The 18,312-nt window shown below is 36.7% G+C and overlaps 1 protein-coding gene, 1 long non-coding RNA gene and 4 other non-coding genes across 7 annotated transcripts; 2 read left to right on the top strand and 4 right to left on the bottom strand.

Annotated features, from left to right (window-relative positions):
* Window positions 1–470: 470 nt before the first annotated feature.
* Window positions 471–2,769, bottom strand: LOC130729848 (thioredoxin-like 1-1, chloroplastic). Its single transcript, XM_057581688.1, has 4 exons — window positions 2,312–2,769; window positions 1,941–2,117; window positions 1,647–1,811; window positions 471–1,161 (listed from the first exon to the last, which is right to left on the bottom strand). Exons 1-4 carry the CDS (start codon window positions 2,564–2,566, stop codon window positions 898–900), a joined length of 861 nt encoding a protein of 286 aa, XP_057437671.1. The 5' UTR covers window positions 2,567–2,769; the 3' UTR covers window positions 471–897.
* Window positions 2,770–6,399: 3,630 nt separating this feature from the next.
* LOC130729850 (uncharacterized) lies at window positions 6,400–15,911 on the top strand. 2 transcript variants are annotated; one of them, XR_009016148.1, is made up of 4 exons: window positions 6,400–6,760; window positions 6,927–7,071; window positions 9,983–10,054; window positions 13,830–15,911. It is a non-coding gene; the product is annotated as an uncharacterized LOC130729850 (long non-coding RNA). The 2 variants fall into 2 exon arrangements; XR_009016149.1 differs by having other exon boundaries at window positions 6,405–6,760; window positions 15,552–15,911.
* On the bottom strand, window positions 10,315–10,535 carry LOC130734960 (small nucleolar RNA U3). Its single transcript, XR_009018292.1, has one exon. It is a non-coding gene; the product is annotated as a small nucleolar RNA U3 (small nucleolar RNA).
* On the top strand, window positions 11,337–11,439 carry LOC130734697 (U6 spliceosomal RNA). The gene has a single exon (XR_009018057.1). It is a non-coding gene; the product is annotated as a U6 spliceosomal RNA (small nuclear RNA).
* Window positions 13,426–13,621, bottom strand: LOC130734782 (U2 spliceosomal RNA). Its single transcript, XR_009018126.1, has one exon. It is a non-coding gene; the product is annotated as a U2 spliceosomal RNA (small nuclear RNA).
* A 1,144-nt stretch (window positions 15,912–17,055) lies between the features above and the next one.
* Window positions 17,056–17,275, bottom strand: LOC130734962 (small nucleolar RNA U3). The gene has a single exon (XR_009018294.1). It is a non-coding gene; the product is annotated as a small nucleolar RNA U3 (small nucleolar RNA).
* Window positions 17,276–18,312: the final 1,037 nt, after the last annotated feature.

The raw sequence follows: 18,312 nt of genomic DNA, 5'->3' as shown, positions 1-18,312 counted from the left end.
ATATCAAAAGGCTAAAAATGTGTGGATAAACTTCCAACAATGATACATTCACACCTCATTTTTCAATACAACATGTTTTGATTAATACTAAACATGAGGAGCAAATGAAGTGGGCTGCATTTCACTCCAATAATTTCACTAATTCGGGTGAAATGGATAGAAGATTCCTTCACTTTGCTAGTAAAGTGATATCCATTCAGATAATTATTTTATTTTTTTGACATCAAAATCCATTCATACAATCAATCATATGAATTCTCATTCAATTCTCCTTTCAATAACCAAGCATGAGATCATATATATAGTTCATTCCATTTTCTTCTGTCAAAGGAAAACAAAAAAAATAGAATTTACTACAAAAGCCGGCTAACAGGGGTATTCCTGTGTATGAGAACATACTTAACCACCATTTTCTCAAACCAAACGGTGATCTCAGAAGCAAAATTACACCTCTCATATGCGCATACCAATTTTACCATGAAGAAAAAGGTTACTATATATAGCTGCCTCATAAATAGAATACAAGTGAGATCATCCCCCCGAAAATAAACTGACATTCATTTTACAACAGTAGGAAGGGATTCCTCAAATACACAAGAAGGGCAAAACTAATATTTCTACAGCTACTATCTAGCCTAATATTAACAAGGCATGGATCCAAAAAAACATAAATCCAATTGCCTTGGAGGAATACACACTTTGTAACTTGATCTTCAATGATACCTTCATTCTCAAAAGGTATACCAAGCGAAGCAACTTCACCAAACCTAAGCAACTTCACCAAACCTATACTGTACAAGGGATTTCAAGCGATCCGTTCCCCGTTTGCGTAGAGTTCAGCGGAAATCCAAACATACATGAAGTCAAAAGATGGGGTTTGCTTACAAACTGGCCACATCATCTCCCAGCAGTGGTCAGGGTTCTCTGTTCCGAGGACTCCGACTTGGAGGTCAATGAAGGTAAAGGGAGGGACTCAGGAGCAGCTTCCGTTGCAAACTCTTCATTTGCAGGGGAATGTGCAGGCTGCAAAGGCGAGTATGTGAAAGAAAGATCTCTGTTGGCAGAAAGAGCTAGGAGCTCTTTCTCCTCTAACCCTTTGGTTGGTCCCAAACTGCATCTATCGGGAGTGTGTTTGGCCAATGCATCTCTAAACTTCTTGATCTGTAATTAAAATCAAACTTCATTAGTTAACTTCACATCAGTTAACTTCAAATTGAATGCTTGATCCATAATAAATCTATCATTACCATAATTCAACAGAGTACATGAACAACCCAACAGGAAACACATGCATTCCAAACATATATTATTCAAATAGTGTGAAAAATGTTGAACGAATGGTCTCAGGTTGAAAGCATTCTTCAAATTTGTAATGAACAATTAGTCAGATGCCAATAAAAAGCATAGCTACTGAGCATACTAGTATGATTGGATCAGCTTTTCTTTCATCAGGATTAATTCTGAAACCCATAAGTTACACACAGAAGCTTCTCCAAACATGCCAATTGATTCTAACTTCAAAATCAATTGTAAAAGAGTTTCCAAACATGTCAAATCTCCTAAACTAAACAACAAGCATTGCTATGCTACCAGATCTAAATGCATAGTATAAATTTAATAAAATTGACATGGTATGTATAACTAACCGTGGCATTTGTGCAGCTAAAGCTACATAAGCGACCATGAGCGCCTCTATAAAAGCGGAAGAAGGGAAGGACATGAACGTTAAGGCTATAACACATAGATTTATGTTCCTCATAGTTCACATGAAGGAACTGAACATCCGGATTCATCTCAGCCAGTTGACAAATCTGCAATACCAAAACCACATCAGAAACAAAATCAACAATTACAAACAATGAAAATCCATGAATAGACTCATGTAGGTTGATTGATGATTGATCTATGAATGAATCAGCTAAAAGGGTGAAGAATAATACCTTAGGATGAAGAGCTTTGCAGCCACCACAACCAGGAGAGAAGAAATCAACAATCACAAGCTTATCCCCTGCGTTCAAAAGAGAGTCAACAAGGTCTTCAGCCGAAGTCACCTCTCTCATGTTTGGTTGAAGACCCTTCTCCCACCATTTCTGAACTTTCCCTAATCTTAAGGTCATCTGCAAAATCCAATAAAAGTAACACCATAGGTTAGAAAAGATCCAATAAAACCCACCATAAATTATGAAACTTTCCAATTTCAGAAAATTGAACATAACCTAAGAATTTGAAAAACCAGAATCCAAAAATAAAATAAAATAATTAAAATAAAATAAAATCAGATTAAGATTAAGAGGGTTTTGTGATCACCAACCTGAACACCGTTTGAAGGTGGAAACTGCGATCTGGGTCTGCTAGATATTGCTCTATTAACACGAAATACAGGTTTTTTACCATGAAACTCTGATGAAAAGGGTGAAGATCTGAGAGCCTGAGACTTCAGCTTCAAAGAAGGGAAGCTACAACTCTTGGCAACCTTGGACACCATCAACTTCTGATTATGGTGGTGTTGTTGTGTGTGGCCAAGCCAAGAAGAAACCAAACTGGTATTGGTAAAAACCTCAGCCATTAAAAGATTCAAGAAAAACACAGGATTTTCTTCAAAATTTCTCAAGAAAATTGAAAGAAAGAAAGAAGAGAAGAGAGAATCAGAAGGTTTGAAAGAGCAAAGTGCGGAAAAGGGTAGGAAGAAAACGCTTTATCCAGAAGCAACGGCGAATCCAAAGGGTGGTGGGGTAAAGTTTTGTGTGCTGGTTTGAAATACACAGAGAGAGAAGAAAAAGAAGCAGATAAAGTGGAATTATTCCGTGGATCGCAGGAAATCCTTAATGGACGGTGGAGATGGGGTTTGAGGGGGACGTCGGTGAGATCGGACGGTGGAGAAGTGGTGGTGCAGGGGACGCGTGGCTAGTGGTTGGGAAATTGTGTTCGGATAAGAAACATTTTTTGAGGTAGGGCGGGACCCGCATGTGCGTTCGCAGGTTGTAAGATGGAACACGTTGCAGATAAAGAAATTAATGGTTCTAGATAAAGGAGGTTGTGGGTTCTTTTTTGAGTCATTGCCACCTCATTGCCACACTCATGAATTTTGTTGTTTTCCTCATTGAATTGAATGTCAATGAATGAGAAATTGGGAATCTACAAACCGTTGCATCTTTCTATCCACCCGGGGGCTATGCCTACGCCTTTTCTCTTGTAAATTACCTCTTCCCTAATTATAGATAATCTACTTATTAAAAAAAATTAATAAAATCAATATCTTCATAGAAACTTGTACAGTTGTACTCAGTCCCCGAATGATTGATCAACGATAGTATAGTAGATAGAAGATGTGAGGATTGAGTAAAAGAAGTTCAAGAATTAATTCTTAGATGATACAATTTATTTTTCTGATATAAAAAAAAAAACTTACATTCGTTTTAGAAATTTACCATCAATTGAAATATTGACTAAGTTGAGAAATATAATAAAAAATTGCTAAAATTTAGTAAAAGTGTTTGTTGAGGATTGAAGCTACTTTCGAACAATTTCATGTTCGGCTAAGCCAGTCCTTTTAGATGTCTTCTTCCCATCTTTCACACTCATCACCTTACCTTTATCGTTCATTGCCTTCTCCTTATGACCTTGCTTGGTGTTGCAAGAGGAACTCTCTTCATTTTCACTTCTTTATTTTTCTATTTGTTCTATATATACTTTATTTTATTTGTATGTTTTTCTCTATATCCTCCTAATTTCCTTACCTTACGCGTTTTTTCATCTTCACTTCTTACTTCTTCACAAACTCGTTTACTCTGTGACACTATTGCTTGACCTTGTTGTTATCATTGTAGTTATTCAAGCTCTTCACTCTTCTTTTTATCTTTGCTTGGGGTCTGGGGAAAAGTTTACTCGAGCCCCATGGTGGACTCCATATGTTTTCACAAAGGTTACCAAGTAAGTATTCGGGAAAATGTGGGAGAAGCCTAAGTCACTACCATAATGAGCCTAAGTGGTTGTAAGTGAACATGCTCTTCTCCTCTCGTTCTATTTTCTTTTCATCTTGTATATTGACTTTTTTCCCTTTGGCCCCAATGCTCTATCTCTGTCTTATAGTGATGATATCTTTTTTCATTCTTTGGATCCATGAGTGGTTCTTACACCATATTGTCTCCGAGTCCTATACTCTTTATTAATTTGTGTGGATCATTTCACTTGATTGTATTCCAAACGAGTCTTGCGACATGGACGAGCTCGGTTCGCGCATAAGGTACATCTGTTTGCAAGGTATGTGCCTTGTAAAGTAGAGTCTGCGCTAGTTCGGTTGAGTGAGATGGTACAATATTTATTTATACAGGTGTATCCAAGATATTATTTGGTTACATGACGGGGCAAAACCCCGGAAAAGGTGTATCCAAGATTTTATCACTAGGGAGCCGAAATGAAATATGAAACAAAAATCATAAGTTCAATTTAAGAGAGAAGTCAGCTTTACAATATAGAAAAAAATGAATTAAATTTGATTAACTTTTTTTTCTTTCACAAAATGTTGTCACCCGTTCGGTAAACAATTGTATATTTTTTCCAACAAATGTGTTTATGAGATTCGAACTTGAGCTATAATCAATACAGGACCCTAACTTACTTACTCCCAGGCGTACATATAATTCACTTTTTTCTATATAAAGCATACTCCCTCCGTTCCTGATATTTTGTTGTTTTAACTTTTGGTATAAATTCGAAAACGTTTGTTGTTTGGCCAACCCAATGCATTTTTTCCCAATTTATTCCATGTATACCATCATTCAATATTATATCTATCACCTACCACCTCTTATTTTCACCAATCAAAATTATAACAAGTTTCTTAACCAATAATTGTCATTATATATCTTCATTCTAACTCAACATTAAATATGAGTGTTTATGTCAACAAATATATCAATGATTGCACTCTTAAACAATGTGCATAACCTTAAACAACAAAAGATCAGGAACGGAGGGAGTATTTTATTTGAATTTTAATAATATAATATTTATTGTTTAAAATTTTAAGTAAAATGATGAAGGCGGCTGTAGATAGGGGTGCACATGGGTTAGGTTGGATGGATTTTGGTCAAAATAAAATCCGAACCGATCAAAATTGGCTGGGTTGGGTTGGGTTGGATTTCACGAATTTCTTCTTCGGACCCGATCCGAACCAACCCGACGAAGTTTGGATTGGATTGGATGGATTTATTGGGTCACTATATTAAAATAATAATATATCTGAAATATTAAAAAATCTTGCAAAAATTATTATAAATTCAGAAAAAGTTATAAAAATACTAAATATGTTATAATACTAAATAGCATGAAAAAGACACAAAAAGTTATAGAAATAATACCACATAAATGACATATAGCCATATATCATGAAAACATAAAACTTCATTACCAAATGACATGAAACAATCTAATATAAATAGTATCTAAAAAGTGAAAAACAACACTAAATGTCATGCCATGACACTTAGAACTTAGATGTCTCCAACATGCCAAATAACTATATATAAACATGTAACAAATAACTACGAACAAATACTCTAAGTTCAAATATGACAAATAACTACAAATACTTAAGTCTCAAAGTTTCAAAAAGTCATCACTCCGACACTAGCACTCCAAGTATGAGTAAAATTATAAAAATTATTATTATATGTATGGATTCTGGGTTGAGTTGGATGGATTTGAACTGAATCCGAAATCCGATCCGAACTTGGTTGGGTTGTAGTAAAATCTATCCGACTAACCCGATTGCCCGATCCAACCCGCATTTTTTCTATTGGATCGGATTGGGTTGGGCGGATTCATTGGATTTACCCGACCCATGTTCACCCATAGCTGTAGATATTTTCTAAGTTGTAACAAAAATAAAGTTAGGTAATAGGCGATAAATTTACGGTTGGTTGGTTTAAGCGTACATGGTTTTCTTATGTTGATTTTGCGTTTAAATTTTGTAAATGAAATTTTTTTCTAAGAGAACTAATCTTGCTAGAAAGTGAAAGTTCTAACTCGAACATATTAATTAACTTTTGTTGTGAATACATGGGTTAAATAAAACTAGGTGGACAAATGAACAAAAGACAACAACCTTGTCCCAATTCTGGTCTCGCATTTACCGTTCAATAATGGATTACGGTGTTTGACTTCATAAGCTAGGATTAGAGTTCTTTATTAATAACCCCTTTGTAATGTTCAAAAAAAAAAAACCCTTTGTTTTTTTTTTGGTCAAGGGTTAATGTATTACATTAAACCAACAGAGTGGAAAGTGGAGCTTTGTGGCTCCAGACTGTACACAAAGTCATAGCCCACGGCTAAAAAACTAACAAAGATCAACAAAAGCAAAGCCAATAAAATGAACAGATAGTACAAGCTTGCTAGTTGAGAGATGTTAATGCTCTGGTGTCCAAAGGACAGGCAGTAAGTGAATAAAATAACTGGTGGTACCTAACAGATCCAAAAAAACCACCAGATCCCAATAAGCTTAGTAAAAATCTCAGGTCCTTATTAAAGCTGAATAGAGGGTGGTTGGTTAACAGTTCCCAAAAAAAACCAACCCACACAGAAGAAATCTCAGCAGGATGGACCTCAAGCATCAAAGACAAGCACTAAGATGTATGCTACCACTCTCCAGGCCTGGGAGGGGGGCGTGCCAACGGTTGAAGATGAGGAAAGGCCCAACGAGGAGAGCTCCCTGTCTTTGTTCAGGGCAAGCTGCACTGCAAGAGGGGGGTTCCAAGCCCAGGTATGGTGGATTCTGTTATCCCTGTTCAATTTTGCAATTAGATGAGCTACTTCATTGCCTTCTCGCGGGGTCCAAGAAAAACCAGAGGCCTCGAAGCCTTGCCACATAACTCTTATATCTTGAACAATGTTCTTGATCTCACCTTGTTCCTTTAATCCTCTGCAAGCTTGGACAAGCAAGAGGGAATCAGATTCAAAGAGGACTTTGGTGCATCCCATACTGTGAGCAAACGCAATAGCATTACGCATGATTAAAGCTTCAGCCATAAGCGGGGATCTGGCATAGAAGCTGCTGGTGTTGCTAGTCAACAGGTACCCTTCTTCATCTCGCATGATTAAACTCCCTGAGGCTTTAATATTCTGGTTCTGGAATGCAGCATCCATATTGCATTTTACAAACCCCTTAGGTGGTCTTTTCCAATTAGCAATTTGTCTTCTTGTCATTTATGGTGTTGGTCGTTGTTGTCCTTTAGTAGTAGCAGCTTGTTGGTATTCTTGCTGGGCAAGGTGAGCTGAAATGATAACTTGCATAGGCACCAAGGGAGCATTAGCAAAAACAGCGTTATTGCGGGCTTTCCAAATCCCCCATAGCAGAAAACCCATAGATGAGAGAATGTTGGTCACCATATCCTTGTCTTGACCAAAGAGAGCAATCACGTGAGACAACCAAGCACGCATAGAAGTCCCTTGAAAAGAGTTGGGATTAATTTGAAGTGAGGACCCAAACCAGACCGGCCTGGTCTACTCACACTCAAGTAAAGCATGGACAGCTGATTCAGTTACTCTGTTGCAGATGGGGCAGACTTGATCTCTAGTAATATGCCTTCTAGCAAGGTTGCTTTTAACAGCTATGGCATTATTGCATATTGACCAGAGAAAATGTTTAATTTTCTGGGGCAGTAAGGCTCCCCAAACATGTTTCCATAGAGGGTCCTGAGAGTCCATATTAGAGGATGGACCAGGGAGAGAAGAGGTAGAAGATTGTTTGGCCACAAAGTATCCAGAATTGACAGAATAAGTACCTTGTTTGTTGAATGGCCAGATGAGATGGTCATTTTGATGAGTCCAACTAATTGGGGTGTTGAGAACATCCTGTACTCTATGAGGAGGGATAAAATGCCTGACTTTGTCTACATCCCACTTTCTCCCATCATGATTCATAAGGTCTTTCACCAGCATTCCTTGGTGAGCCTGTCCACTTCCAAGAGTAATACCCGATGAGCTCCACTTGTGGTTCCAAAGATCGATAGACTCCCCATCACCAACAAGCCAAAGACCATGTTTGAGGAGAAAGTCACGACCTTGGAGTAAACTGCTCCATCCCCAAGAGGAGGCTCTACCTTTACGCGCCTTAAGAAAAGACTCCTTAGGGAAGTAGAGTGATTGTAAGGACCTGACCCAGATAGCATTAGGATTGTGAATCACCCTCCAAGCTTGTTTTGCTAAAAGAGCTGTGTTCATGAGCTCAAAGTCTCTAAAACCCATGCCACCAATAGATTTTGCATTAGAAAGAACTTGCCACTTTCTCCAGTGCACTCCTCTTTCCTTTCTGCCTTTGCTCCACCAAAATTGAGCTACTTTAGCACATAGCTTGCTACAGAAGCCTTTGGGGAAGCGAACAATCGACATCGCGTAGGAAGGGATGGCTTGTAAAACACTCTTGATTAAAACCTTTTTTCCTGCCTGGTTTAACAACTTGCCTTTCCAGCCAGAAATTTTGTTGACCATTCTCTCCTTAATCCAATCCAAGGCATTTACTTTGGACCTACCCCAATCAGCCGGGATGCCCAAGTATCTACCCGGAGAATCCCAAACCTGCATATGCAAAATACCAGCTAAAACAGTAAGGTTACTCGAGGAGATATTGTTGCCTCCAATAATGCCTGATTTCAGAGAATTAATTCGTTGACCCGAGGCCATAGAATATAAATTCAGGATACTTTGAAATGCATAAATTTCCTCCGGGTTTGCTTTTGCAAAAAGGATAGTATCATCGGCAAACAAAAGATGGGTCAAGCAAGGTCCCGAATTGGGAAGTTGCAGCCCCTGAATTCTCTTTAGCCGTAGAGCATTGTTAAAGAGATGGGAAAGAACATCGGAGGCAAGGATGAAAAGGTTGGGGGAAAGAGGGTCCCCCTACCTTAAGCCTCGTTGAGGTGAGAAAGAATTACCCACGAAACCATTGATTTTCAAACGGTAGGAGACACCTTTGACAAGGGTCATAACACGCTGCACCCACTCCCCCGGGAAGCCATAAGCAGATAAGATTTTCTCCAAGAACTCCCATTCGAGCCTATCATAAGCTTTGTTCATGTCTAGCTTCATGATCACATTCTACTCTTGCCCTCTTTTTCTCTTCTTTAGTAGATGGAACATTTCCTGCACTACAAGCAAATTGTCTTGTATTTGTCTCCCCCCAACAAAAGCACTCTGATTGGGGGAGATTAAGAACTTCATCGCCTCCTTCAAGCGAAGTACCATGATTCGTGATATAACCTTGCAAATAAAATTGGTACAGCTAATAGGTCTGTAGTTATTGAGGGTCTCCGGGTGTGGAATTTTTGGGACTAAGACTATGAGAGTCTCGTTGATTTCCTTAGGTAGAGAACCCGATTGGAAGAAGCTGCGGATAGCTGCACAAACATCTCCCTTAAGCGTCTCCCAGTGGTTTTGGTAAAATAAACCACTATAACCATCTGGTCCCGGGGCCTTGGTTTTACCCAAACTGAACGCAGCTTCCTTGATTTCTGAATCAGAAACAGGTCTAAGGAGCTTCTCCTTTAAATCAGCAGGAACAATTGAGGGAATGTGTTCAACACATAGGTCATTTGTAAGTTGAGCTGTCAAACTCTTCTGTCAGAGTAAAAGCCCATTCAATGGTCCGGATAATTCTACCCCTTACAGGCCTTTTTTTTCTTTTGTCAAAGTCCTAATTTTTTACTATTTAGTAGGAGTATTTAGCAACTAAAACTGTTTTTCAAAAAAATAAACACTTAAAATGTTATCCTTTCAACGTGGCGATTTTCTTACCTCAAATTGCTATCTACCAAACTTTCTCTTTACACAATGTATCTATGGATAACTGATCCCTTGAATTCCCATCTATTTCTACAAGTGTGCCATTTTATTTGCATGTTGCATCAGCATCTTCCTGGGTTTTTTTTGTTTTGTAAGATTTTGACATGATCTCCTTTTTCCGGTTTGTGGTTATGGGAAACTCAAGCAATCCTCAAGGAGTGTGATTTTGAGGCATGCAAGTGAACAAAATCGTTGCTTATGGTGCAGAGGGAATGAGGTAATTTAGCACCACACAACTTTGACTCCAATCAAAATTTTACTTCTGTAATATCCTTTACTGTGTTAGTTTTTTCTTCTTTAAGTAGGAAATAGATTTACTTCTAGTTTGTCTTTTGCTCTTGTTTTTTATTTATTTAGAAGAACAAAACTTGTGTCTTATCTCAATCAAACACTCAACTTTTTCAAAAAAATAAAAAATTCTACCTCATTTATTTTCTGTAAATTTTAGCAAAAATGGAAAAAATAAAAAAAGATTTGGGTCTGTCAGACAACCGTGTGACCACCCCAGCCAGTGGATACTAGCTGAGAACGATCCTCTACCGTTCATTTGGGGAACCCGAAGGTTAGCCAGTGAACTGTTAATCACGCTCTGATCACACGGTCATGGTTCATCAACCAGACTTTGGTTCTTATCTCCTTAGAACTCAAGGATACAGTTGTACGAGCCTATAGAACAGATCCTGTTCAAGCAAGGTCGTGGCCAGTTATATCACCGTGTCAGTATATAAACCTTAGGATATAGTTCGGTGCTAGCAGTGTGGGACTTTCATGTGATAATCTGGTTGTTGTGACTTTTGTTGTGTAACATGATGTCACTATGCCCTTCATGGCATTGCAAAACGTTGGAGAAATTCATCCAAATTCAATGTTGCCATGTATTTGATTCCGAAGTTCTTGAAATCTTATATAAATGACTCAAAAAGGTAAAAGTTTTGAACTGGATTGAACTACTCCACCGAATAATGAGGTGCGGGTTACAAAAAGAAAAGCTCACAACAATAGGACTAAAAGCATTGCAGAAAAAGCCCAACTCAAAAAGTAGAGTTCTTAATAGTAGGATGAGGGCCAATTAGAAGGTTGGGAAATTAGAGGCAGTAGATAGATTTATGTAGTATTGTGTAATCAAAGAGGCTAGAGACTCTCCCAGCTCTGTCCTTTGGGGGAGTGGGAGATCGATGTTGATCATTCACCAAGGAAAAGTTGAAACGTTGCTGTTTTCCAAGGCTCCACGTATTCTTTGGTCCTAAAACTATAATTTTGATAAAGCAAACCAAAACATTTTGAGAATATCTATGTCTTCCTCACTTCACCGTTGTTCTTTCTAGCATTCCCACAAAACACGAAAGAGCTTGGATGCATGCTCGCATGCTGTCTATTGAGGCTGAGCAGACTTGTGTTATTTCGGTCTTTTTTGAGCATCGCAGGCTGTCTCAAGTCCCACATCGGTTAAACTTGCAACAATACAAGTGTTTATAATGAACCACCTAGCAGTAGAGATTGTCCCTTCGGGGACATCCGATAAAATTGGAACGATACAGAGAAGATTAGCATGGCCCCTGCGCAAGGATGACACGCACAAATCGAGAAATGGTCCAAATTTTTTTGTCAATCCATTCTTCTTCCCCTGGATCAAAATTTGATTTTATTTGATTTTGATTCTCTCATGAAACTTGGATATTTTTACTCCATTTTATTTAAACTGAAGCTGCAGAAGAGTGTAAGTTTTCTTTTCTCTTTGAAATTTCTCATTTTTCCTGGATAAGTTCTAAGCATTTTCCAGTTCTTTTTGTATCATGTTTTTTCCTAGGGTTCATGAGGGGTGAATACAATTTGTTATTGATAAATTACATGATCATAAGCTCAGCACACAAAATTACAAGTTGTCATTTGGATGCTATTTTTCATCATAAATATCAACCTATAGGATTCAGGAAACTTTGATATGGTTGAAATGCATGTTGACTTTGGATGACATGGAAAAATGATATATCAAGTGTTTAAATTGCTTTATTGAAGAATATCAACATGAGGTACTTTTGCTGAGTAAACTAGTTGTCATTATAGTACTTTTGGGTTTGGTTTGTTAAATACCATTGGCTACATATATGCAAACTCATGCTGCAAAAGAACTAGAAAAGAAATTTATTTGGGTGCGCCTTTCACTGCTGAGTTGCTTGGAAACAAAGAGCACTCTATCAAATCCCAAGTTGAAGGCGCAAATGTAGGCAAATAAATTTTTATTTTTGTTTTGGCTCTCTTATAATCTTATTTGCTTAGCTTTTTCTGTTGCATCATATTTTTTCAACAGATGTGCTTTTCTTCCTTTTTTCTAAATAAATTTATTTTGCTATGAAAATATTGACACTGTCCCTATGTTGAGTTTGTCTTATATGTTTTCTGAATTTTCTTTAATCACACTGCTTTATTCATGATTGATTTATCAGTCTTAAGTTAAGGGGCAGCATGTGTTTTCTAGTCATGATGTATTTGGAGCAATTCATCTGGGTTGACATGTGCTACAGAGACAATGTAACATTGAATACTGTCATGTTCTGAATTAGGATACAAACCAGATGAGTATTACTTTAACTCCTTCTCCATGTCCAAGGCATAGCCTGAGTTGTTCATGAGTAAGTTGTAATTTCTCTTAACATAAATTACTTACTCCCTATACCACACATTGTTTAAGATCTAAAATTGATTTAAAATGAATCATCAGAATATTAATATCTTCATAACTTCTGTTGCTTTGCCTTGAGGGAGGAAGCTGGTCTCTTTGTGTTGCTTTAGCTTTGCATGTGATGTCTCACTTCATCTCATGTCCCACACCAGTTGAGCTTGCTCCTTAGTCCATAAACTTGGAACGATAGAGAGAAGCTTAGTAGCTTTGTTTTTCTCATTCAAAGTTGACATTTTTTTTCTTTCTTCTCCAATAATTCTAAGAAATTTCCAGTTATTCCTGTGTCATTTGTTTTTCTATAAATTTTTGTGCTCAGTTTATTATCTTAGCATTTGGGTAAGATCTCACAAGTGGGCAGAGGTATTTAGAGAGAGAGAGAGAATGGATCTTTGGAGTTAATTGTTCTGTTAGTTAGCTGTTCAATTTAGGGGAGTGATCAAGTCATTATAATGACAGCAGGGGATGTGATATGAGAGGTTGTATGCTACCTAAATACTTTGATGGTTTCCTCACATCCATTGTAATCAAGGATTTAGTGTAAAATCTTAGGCTGATCTAACAGAAAAGAGGCCAATCTCATTATCTATATGGCATTCCAGTATCTGATGACAGGCTGTAGCTTAGTGAAAGGGGCTACAAGAGGACATAAGATAGAAATTGATGGAGATGATTCTTGTGTGAGGTTGGGGGAAGACAAGTATATTATGCTGCAGTAGGCATTCAACGCGGCTATACATGAAAATTTGAGTGTACTTTACTATAAAGACTAACTTATTCATTTTCCTAAGTTATTTTCACATATTTCCTGAGGATTGGTTTAATAATTGAAACTTTTAATAATTGCGGTTTACTTGTGCTAGAACAACAGTGTTGATTTATCAGAATTGAAAATCTTGAACTAGGTTTGGGTGGGGTGCGCCAGGCCCTTGCAATAGTGTAAGGCATGGGCGACGCTTGAGGATCCCAATAGCAAGCTACTGTGGTGGACCCTCCCCCTAAAAAAATAAATTTAATATCGTGTGAGCCATTGGCTCACATATCAGATATTAAACTGATAAGAACAGATACTACACTTGATCTTAGCCAAAAGGCCGAGAAAGGTATGCTTCTTCCTCTGCCATGTATCTGCTTTTATATCCAGTATATGTGCTTTGATTGTGCTGCACAGCCAATGTGGGACTTGAAAGGTGATGCACTGAGAAACAGAAATACATGATATAATCTTATAGCAAGTGCAAGTGCATGATATGGCATCTGCGAGCCTGTTTGAATTATTCTTTCCGACAATCTGTTGACGCTATAATGTTTTCAGGTTAAGGATCTTCTTTTGGTAGCACTTGATCAAGATCCCAAGGTTTGGATAGATGTAGGTGCTTGTAGACTCGTCAATTGTGGGTGTCTGCATTAAAGAATATGAAACTGAGGATATTGCATGCGATGCGGTCTGGTTTGCTTTGGCCTACTAACACTCTACAGCAGAATACTTGAGTTAAATAAGCGTTATTGATCCCATGTTTTCTACCCTATCATGCAACTCTCAGCATTGGATAGAGGGTATATCAGTATATGAGTACAAAAACCCTTTCAACTTTATGATTGTATCCCAGCATCCAACTATTGACGGGAGGGAATGTCATATTCCATAGGTTTTGTTCTATTGTTTCTAAATCTAGGCACAACTGGACTTTCCTTTCGGTGACATGGTGGTGGTGATGCTGCCAATGGGATTTTATTCAAGTCCCATCTTCTTGATGTTCATATGGTGGGGCCATATTCTATCAAGTGGAGCAATTCAAAAGGGATGATGAGTGACTCAGATAATTTTCTGCTCTTGAGAAATATAGGATCCATGAGTGCTAGAGACACTGAGAATTTTTCATGAGTAAGCTTTAAGTTCTTTTAAGATAAATTTATTGTATCTCCTTACCACACCATTTTTTTTCTACATTTTAGGTCTGATTTAAAAAGATTCATTAGAATATGAATATCTTTCTAGCTTCTGTTGCTTTGCTTTGATCTAGTAGGATGCTTTTCGTTTGCTCGAGGTTTGGTGAGAAGATCTGCTAATTGATGACTAGATGGAATATGCAACATTTGACATGGTCTCCATGGACTATTGATCACGCTCTGATTACACAGTCATGTTCAGACACCATGACTTAGGTTCTGGTCTCCTTAGAACTCAAGGATACAGTCGTGAACTGAAGTTTAAGCGTTTCTGTATATAAACCTTAGGATTTTGTTCGGTGCTAGCAATGCAGGACATTATGTGGTTATTGCCTTTTGTTGTGTTACATGTTGTTCTGTGCCGGTCATGGCTTTGCAAAACGTTGGAGGAATCTGTCCAAATTCATTGTATCCATATATTTGATTCAGAAGTTCTTGAAATCTTTTAGAAATGACTCGAAAAATTTAGGTGAAATGAGGCAGTAAGTGTCAGCCTCATAGCAACAATAAGCTTCAAAAATGGGGTAAAAGAGTAACATAAAGTACACAATTATGTTTGTTATATACATAGTTATTTCTTACCTCGATGGTTTTTTGTACATCAACATGAAGTGCATCATACTGATATTGAGCATATTCTTTGGCACATTCAATATGATTCATGTACAATCATATTGATCCTGAGTAGCAATTGTAATTTTTTTGGGCACATTCAACATGAAGCTCTTCACAAAATTCCTTGCAAAACTTGTTTGGGAGAAGTGCCATTAGATTGGTTACCATGTTGTTTATCTCAAGCATTGCTTGTTATGCTAAAAAGTTCGCAGTTTACATCCTAATCTAATGTTTGTAGTTCTCTGTAAAACCATTTTGTACCTCCTTTTCTCTTTTTTGCCTGGGTTGAATAACTATTATAGTAAATTGTATGATACCTCTTTCTGTATTGTGAAAATTTTGATCTTTTGAAATTTTGTATCTCACTAATCCATACCCTCAAGTTATTGATTTTCCAATGCTTTTGATTCTTGACTGAAATAGTGAAATGGCTAAGATTATTTACATGTGTGGTGAATCAATGATTTTGCAGGTCATCGATCCTTGATCTTTCCAGCCATTTCTTCCAATGACAAGTTCAGAAAGGGACCAAAGCGAGACATTTCCACACTTTCTGACAGTTTTGGCATGCTAAGTAAATGCTATTGTGATAATCCCATTGAAACAGATGATGTTTCAAACCCAATTGACAGACACAATTTGTTCACAATTTGATGGTTTGCAAGCGAATGGCAAACTTATTATTAAAACAACATAAGATCACATTTTAGGCTGTCACTACAAGAAAAACGAGAATTATTGACGGCTGAAAGTTGTCGGTAACTTTGTAAAACTGTCGGTAATTAGAAATTACCGATGACCTTCTGACAGTTAAACATCTGTCGTTAAAACACTTGTCGGTAATATTTACTAACAATTTAACCATTGGTATGTTATCGAGGGTTTATAGGAACTAAGGGTTTAGGTACGGAAGGTTTAGGCCGTCTGTAAAAGCCGGTGGTAAATTATATTATGGGACGGAAGAAAACTTATTTACCAGGGATGAAAGTGCATTATTGGTTAAAGAAAATATTTAATTTTATTTGTTTGCGCTTTATAGGACAATATTATAGACCTCATGTATCAAAGTTCCATATGATACGTGTGGTTTCGAGTATCACAAAATAATTGAAGTTATCAATCAAGTAATTATCTAAATATTAAAAGAAAACTCTACTGACCGCAATGAAGCTTTGTAAGTATCTCACAAGAGTTAAAAAGACTACAGAATAAAATACAAAGAATATTAAAAAAATACTAACACTAATAAAAAACAATGGAACATAAAAAAAATGAAGAAAATGAGGGAAGACAAGAGAGGAGGAGTTGTGAGTGAAAGTGATGGACAACACTCATATAAATAGGTTATCAACAATTTTAGTCGTTCCTGGAGCCATTAGTAAGCTATATAAACCTTCAGGTACCGACGGCTCTAACCATCAGTAATTTAATGCTTCGATTTTCCTACCTCATATAGCTATCTTATCTACCAAACTTTTTCTTTACTCAATGTATCAACGGACAACTGATATCTTGAACCGCTTGTTTCTCCATGTGTGCAATCTTCCTGTGTTTTTTGTTTTTCTCTTGTGACATGGTCTCCCTTTTAAGTTTGTGGCAAAGGGTTTAACTCAAAGCAATTCTCAAGGAGGGTGATTTTGAGCCACATTTTCACTAAGAAGAACACAACAATCTCCAATGAGGCATGCAAGTGAACAAAATCGTTGCTTATGGTCCAGAGGGAAGAAGGTAATATAGCACCACACAACTTTGACTCAAATCAAAATTTTACTTCTGTAATATCCTTTGCTGTGTTAGTTTTTTCTTCTTTAAGTAGGAAATAGATTTACTTCTAGTTTGTCTTTTGCTATTGTTTTTTATTTATTTAGAAGAACAAAACTTGTGTCTTATCTCAATCAAACACTCAACTTTTTCAAAAAAATAAAAAATTCTACCTCATTTATTTTAGCAAAAATGGAAAAAATAAAAAAGATTTGGGTCTATCAGACAACCGTGTGACCACCCCAGCCAGTGAAACTAGCTGAGAACGATCCTCTACCGCTAATTTGGTGAACCCGAAGGTTAGCCAGTGAACTGTTAATCACGCTCTGATCACACGGTCATGGTTCATCAACCAGACTTTGGTTCCTGTCTCCTTAGAACTCAAGGATACAGTTGTACGAGCCTATAGAACAGATCCTGTTCAAGTAAGGTCATGACCATAACACTCAGTGTGTCAGTATATAAACCTTAGGATATAGTTCGGTTCTAGCAGTATGGGGCTTTATGTGGTTATTGCCTTTTGTTGTGTAAAATGATGTTGCGGTGCCCCCCATGGCATTGCAAAACATTGGATAAATCTGTCCAAACTCATTGTTGTCATATACTTGATTCCGAAATTCTTCAAATCTTATGGAACTGACTCGAAAATTTTAGGTAAAATGAGGCATCAAGTGTCAGCCTCGTAGCAGCTATATAAGCTTCAAAATGGTGAACAAAAATATCATAAATTTCAATTGTTTAATAGGATAGTCCTAGCATTATCCATTAGCCATAAGAAAGCATAAAACCTTATTCTTAGATCAAGAATTCGATACATGTGAAAGTAACAAGGTGGAATAAGCCATGGTGGTTTGCTTTGGTGTGAAAGCAAAACTAAACACCTATAGTTTAGCCATTAATGATGCATAAAAGTGGATATAAGTAATTTTGAAAAGTTGATATAAATCAAGAACAATTTTAAGCTTCCTAACAATATTACCCAAAACATTTTGAGAATATCTATGTCTTCCTCACTTCACCGTTGTTCTATATCTATATATATATATAAAGGAGACTTGAACTTTTTTGCATTGATTACCGCCTTTTTATTAAATACATTAGATAATAAAATACAAAAATAAAAAATAACTACATTTACTTTATTATTCATTATATTAATTAATAATTGTTAAACCTTTCAATTTCCAAATTAAAAAAAAAAACTTTTCAATTTCCCATATTTTAAAATAATTTTTAATAGTGATTAAATTTTAACTTGAAGACAAATTTTGAATAATAATAATTTAAACTGACTAACTTTACATAAATAAAAATATATAGTAAAATAAATTTTACATTTATAACTAATTGTAAGTTGATGAATTTTAAAAATTAACTAACAAAACTTATTACTACATTTTACGTATAAATAAAAAATTAAGTGCTAAAGTTAGATATGAAAATAACACGAATTAATATCTTTTAAATAAAAA

The sequence above is a fragment of the Lotus japonicus genome, chromosome 1 (genome assembly GCF_012489685.1).
Source record: "Lotus japonicus ecotype B-129 chromosome 1, LjGifu_v1.2".
In the NCBI taxonomy this organism is placed as follows: Eukaryota; Viridiplantae; Streptophyta; class Magnoliopsida; order Fabales; family Fabaceae; genus Lotus; species Lotus japonicus.
The sequence above is the reverse complement of the archived record's forward strand: the minus strand, read 5'-3'. Positions and strand labels throughout refer to the sequence as shown.

Coding starts and splice junctions, on each gene's coding strand:
- LOC130729848 (XM_057581688.1), bottom strand. CDS start 2,566: ATGGCTGAGGTTTTTACCAATACCAGTTTGGTTTCTTCTTGGCTTGGC. Junction 1,812..1,940: donor GCAAAGCTCTTCATCCTAAG/GTATTATTCTTC, acceptor TTGGTATTGCAG/ATTTGTCAACTGGCTGAGAT. Junction 1,162..1,646: donor TTAGCTGCACAAATGCCACG/GTTAGTTATACA, acceptor TTTTAATTACAG/ATCAAGAAGTTTAGAGATGC.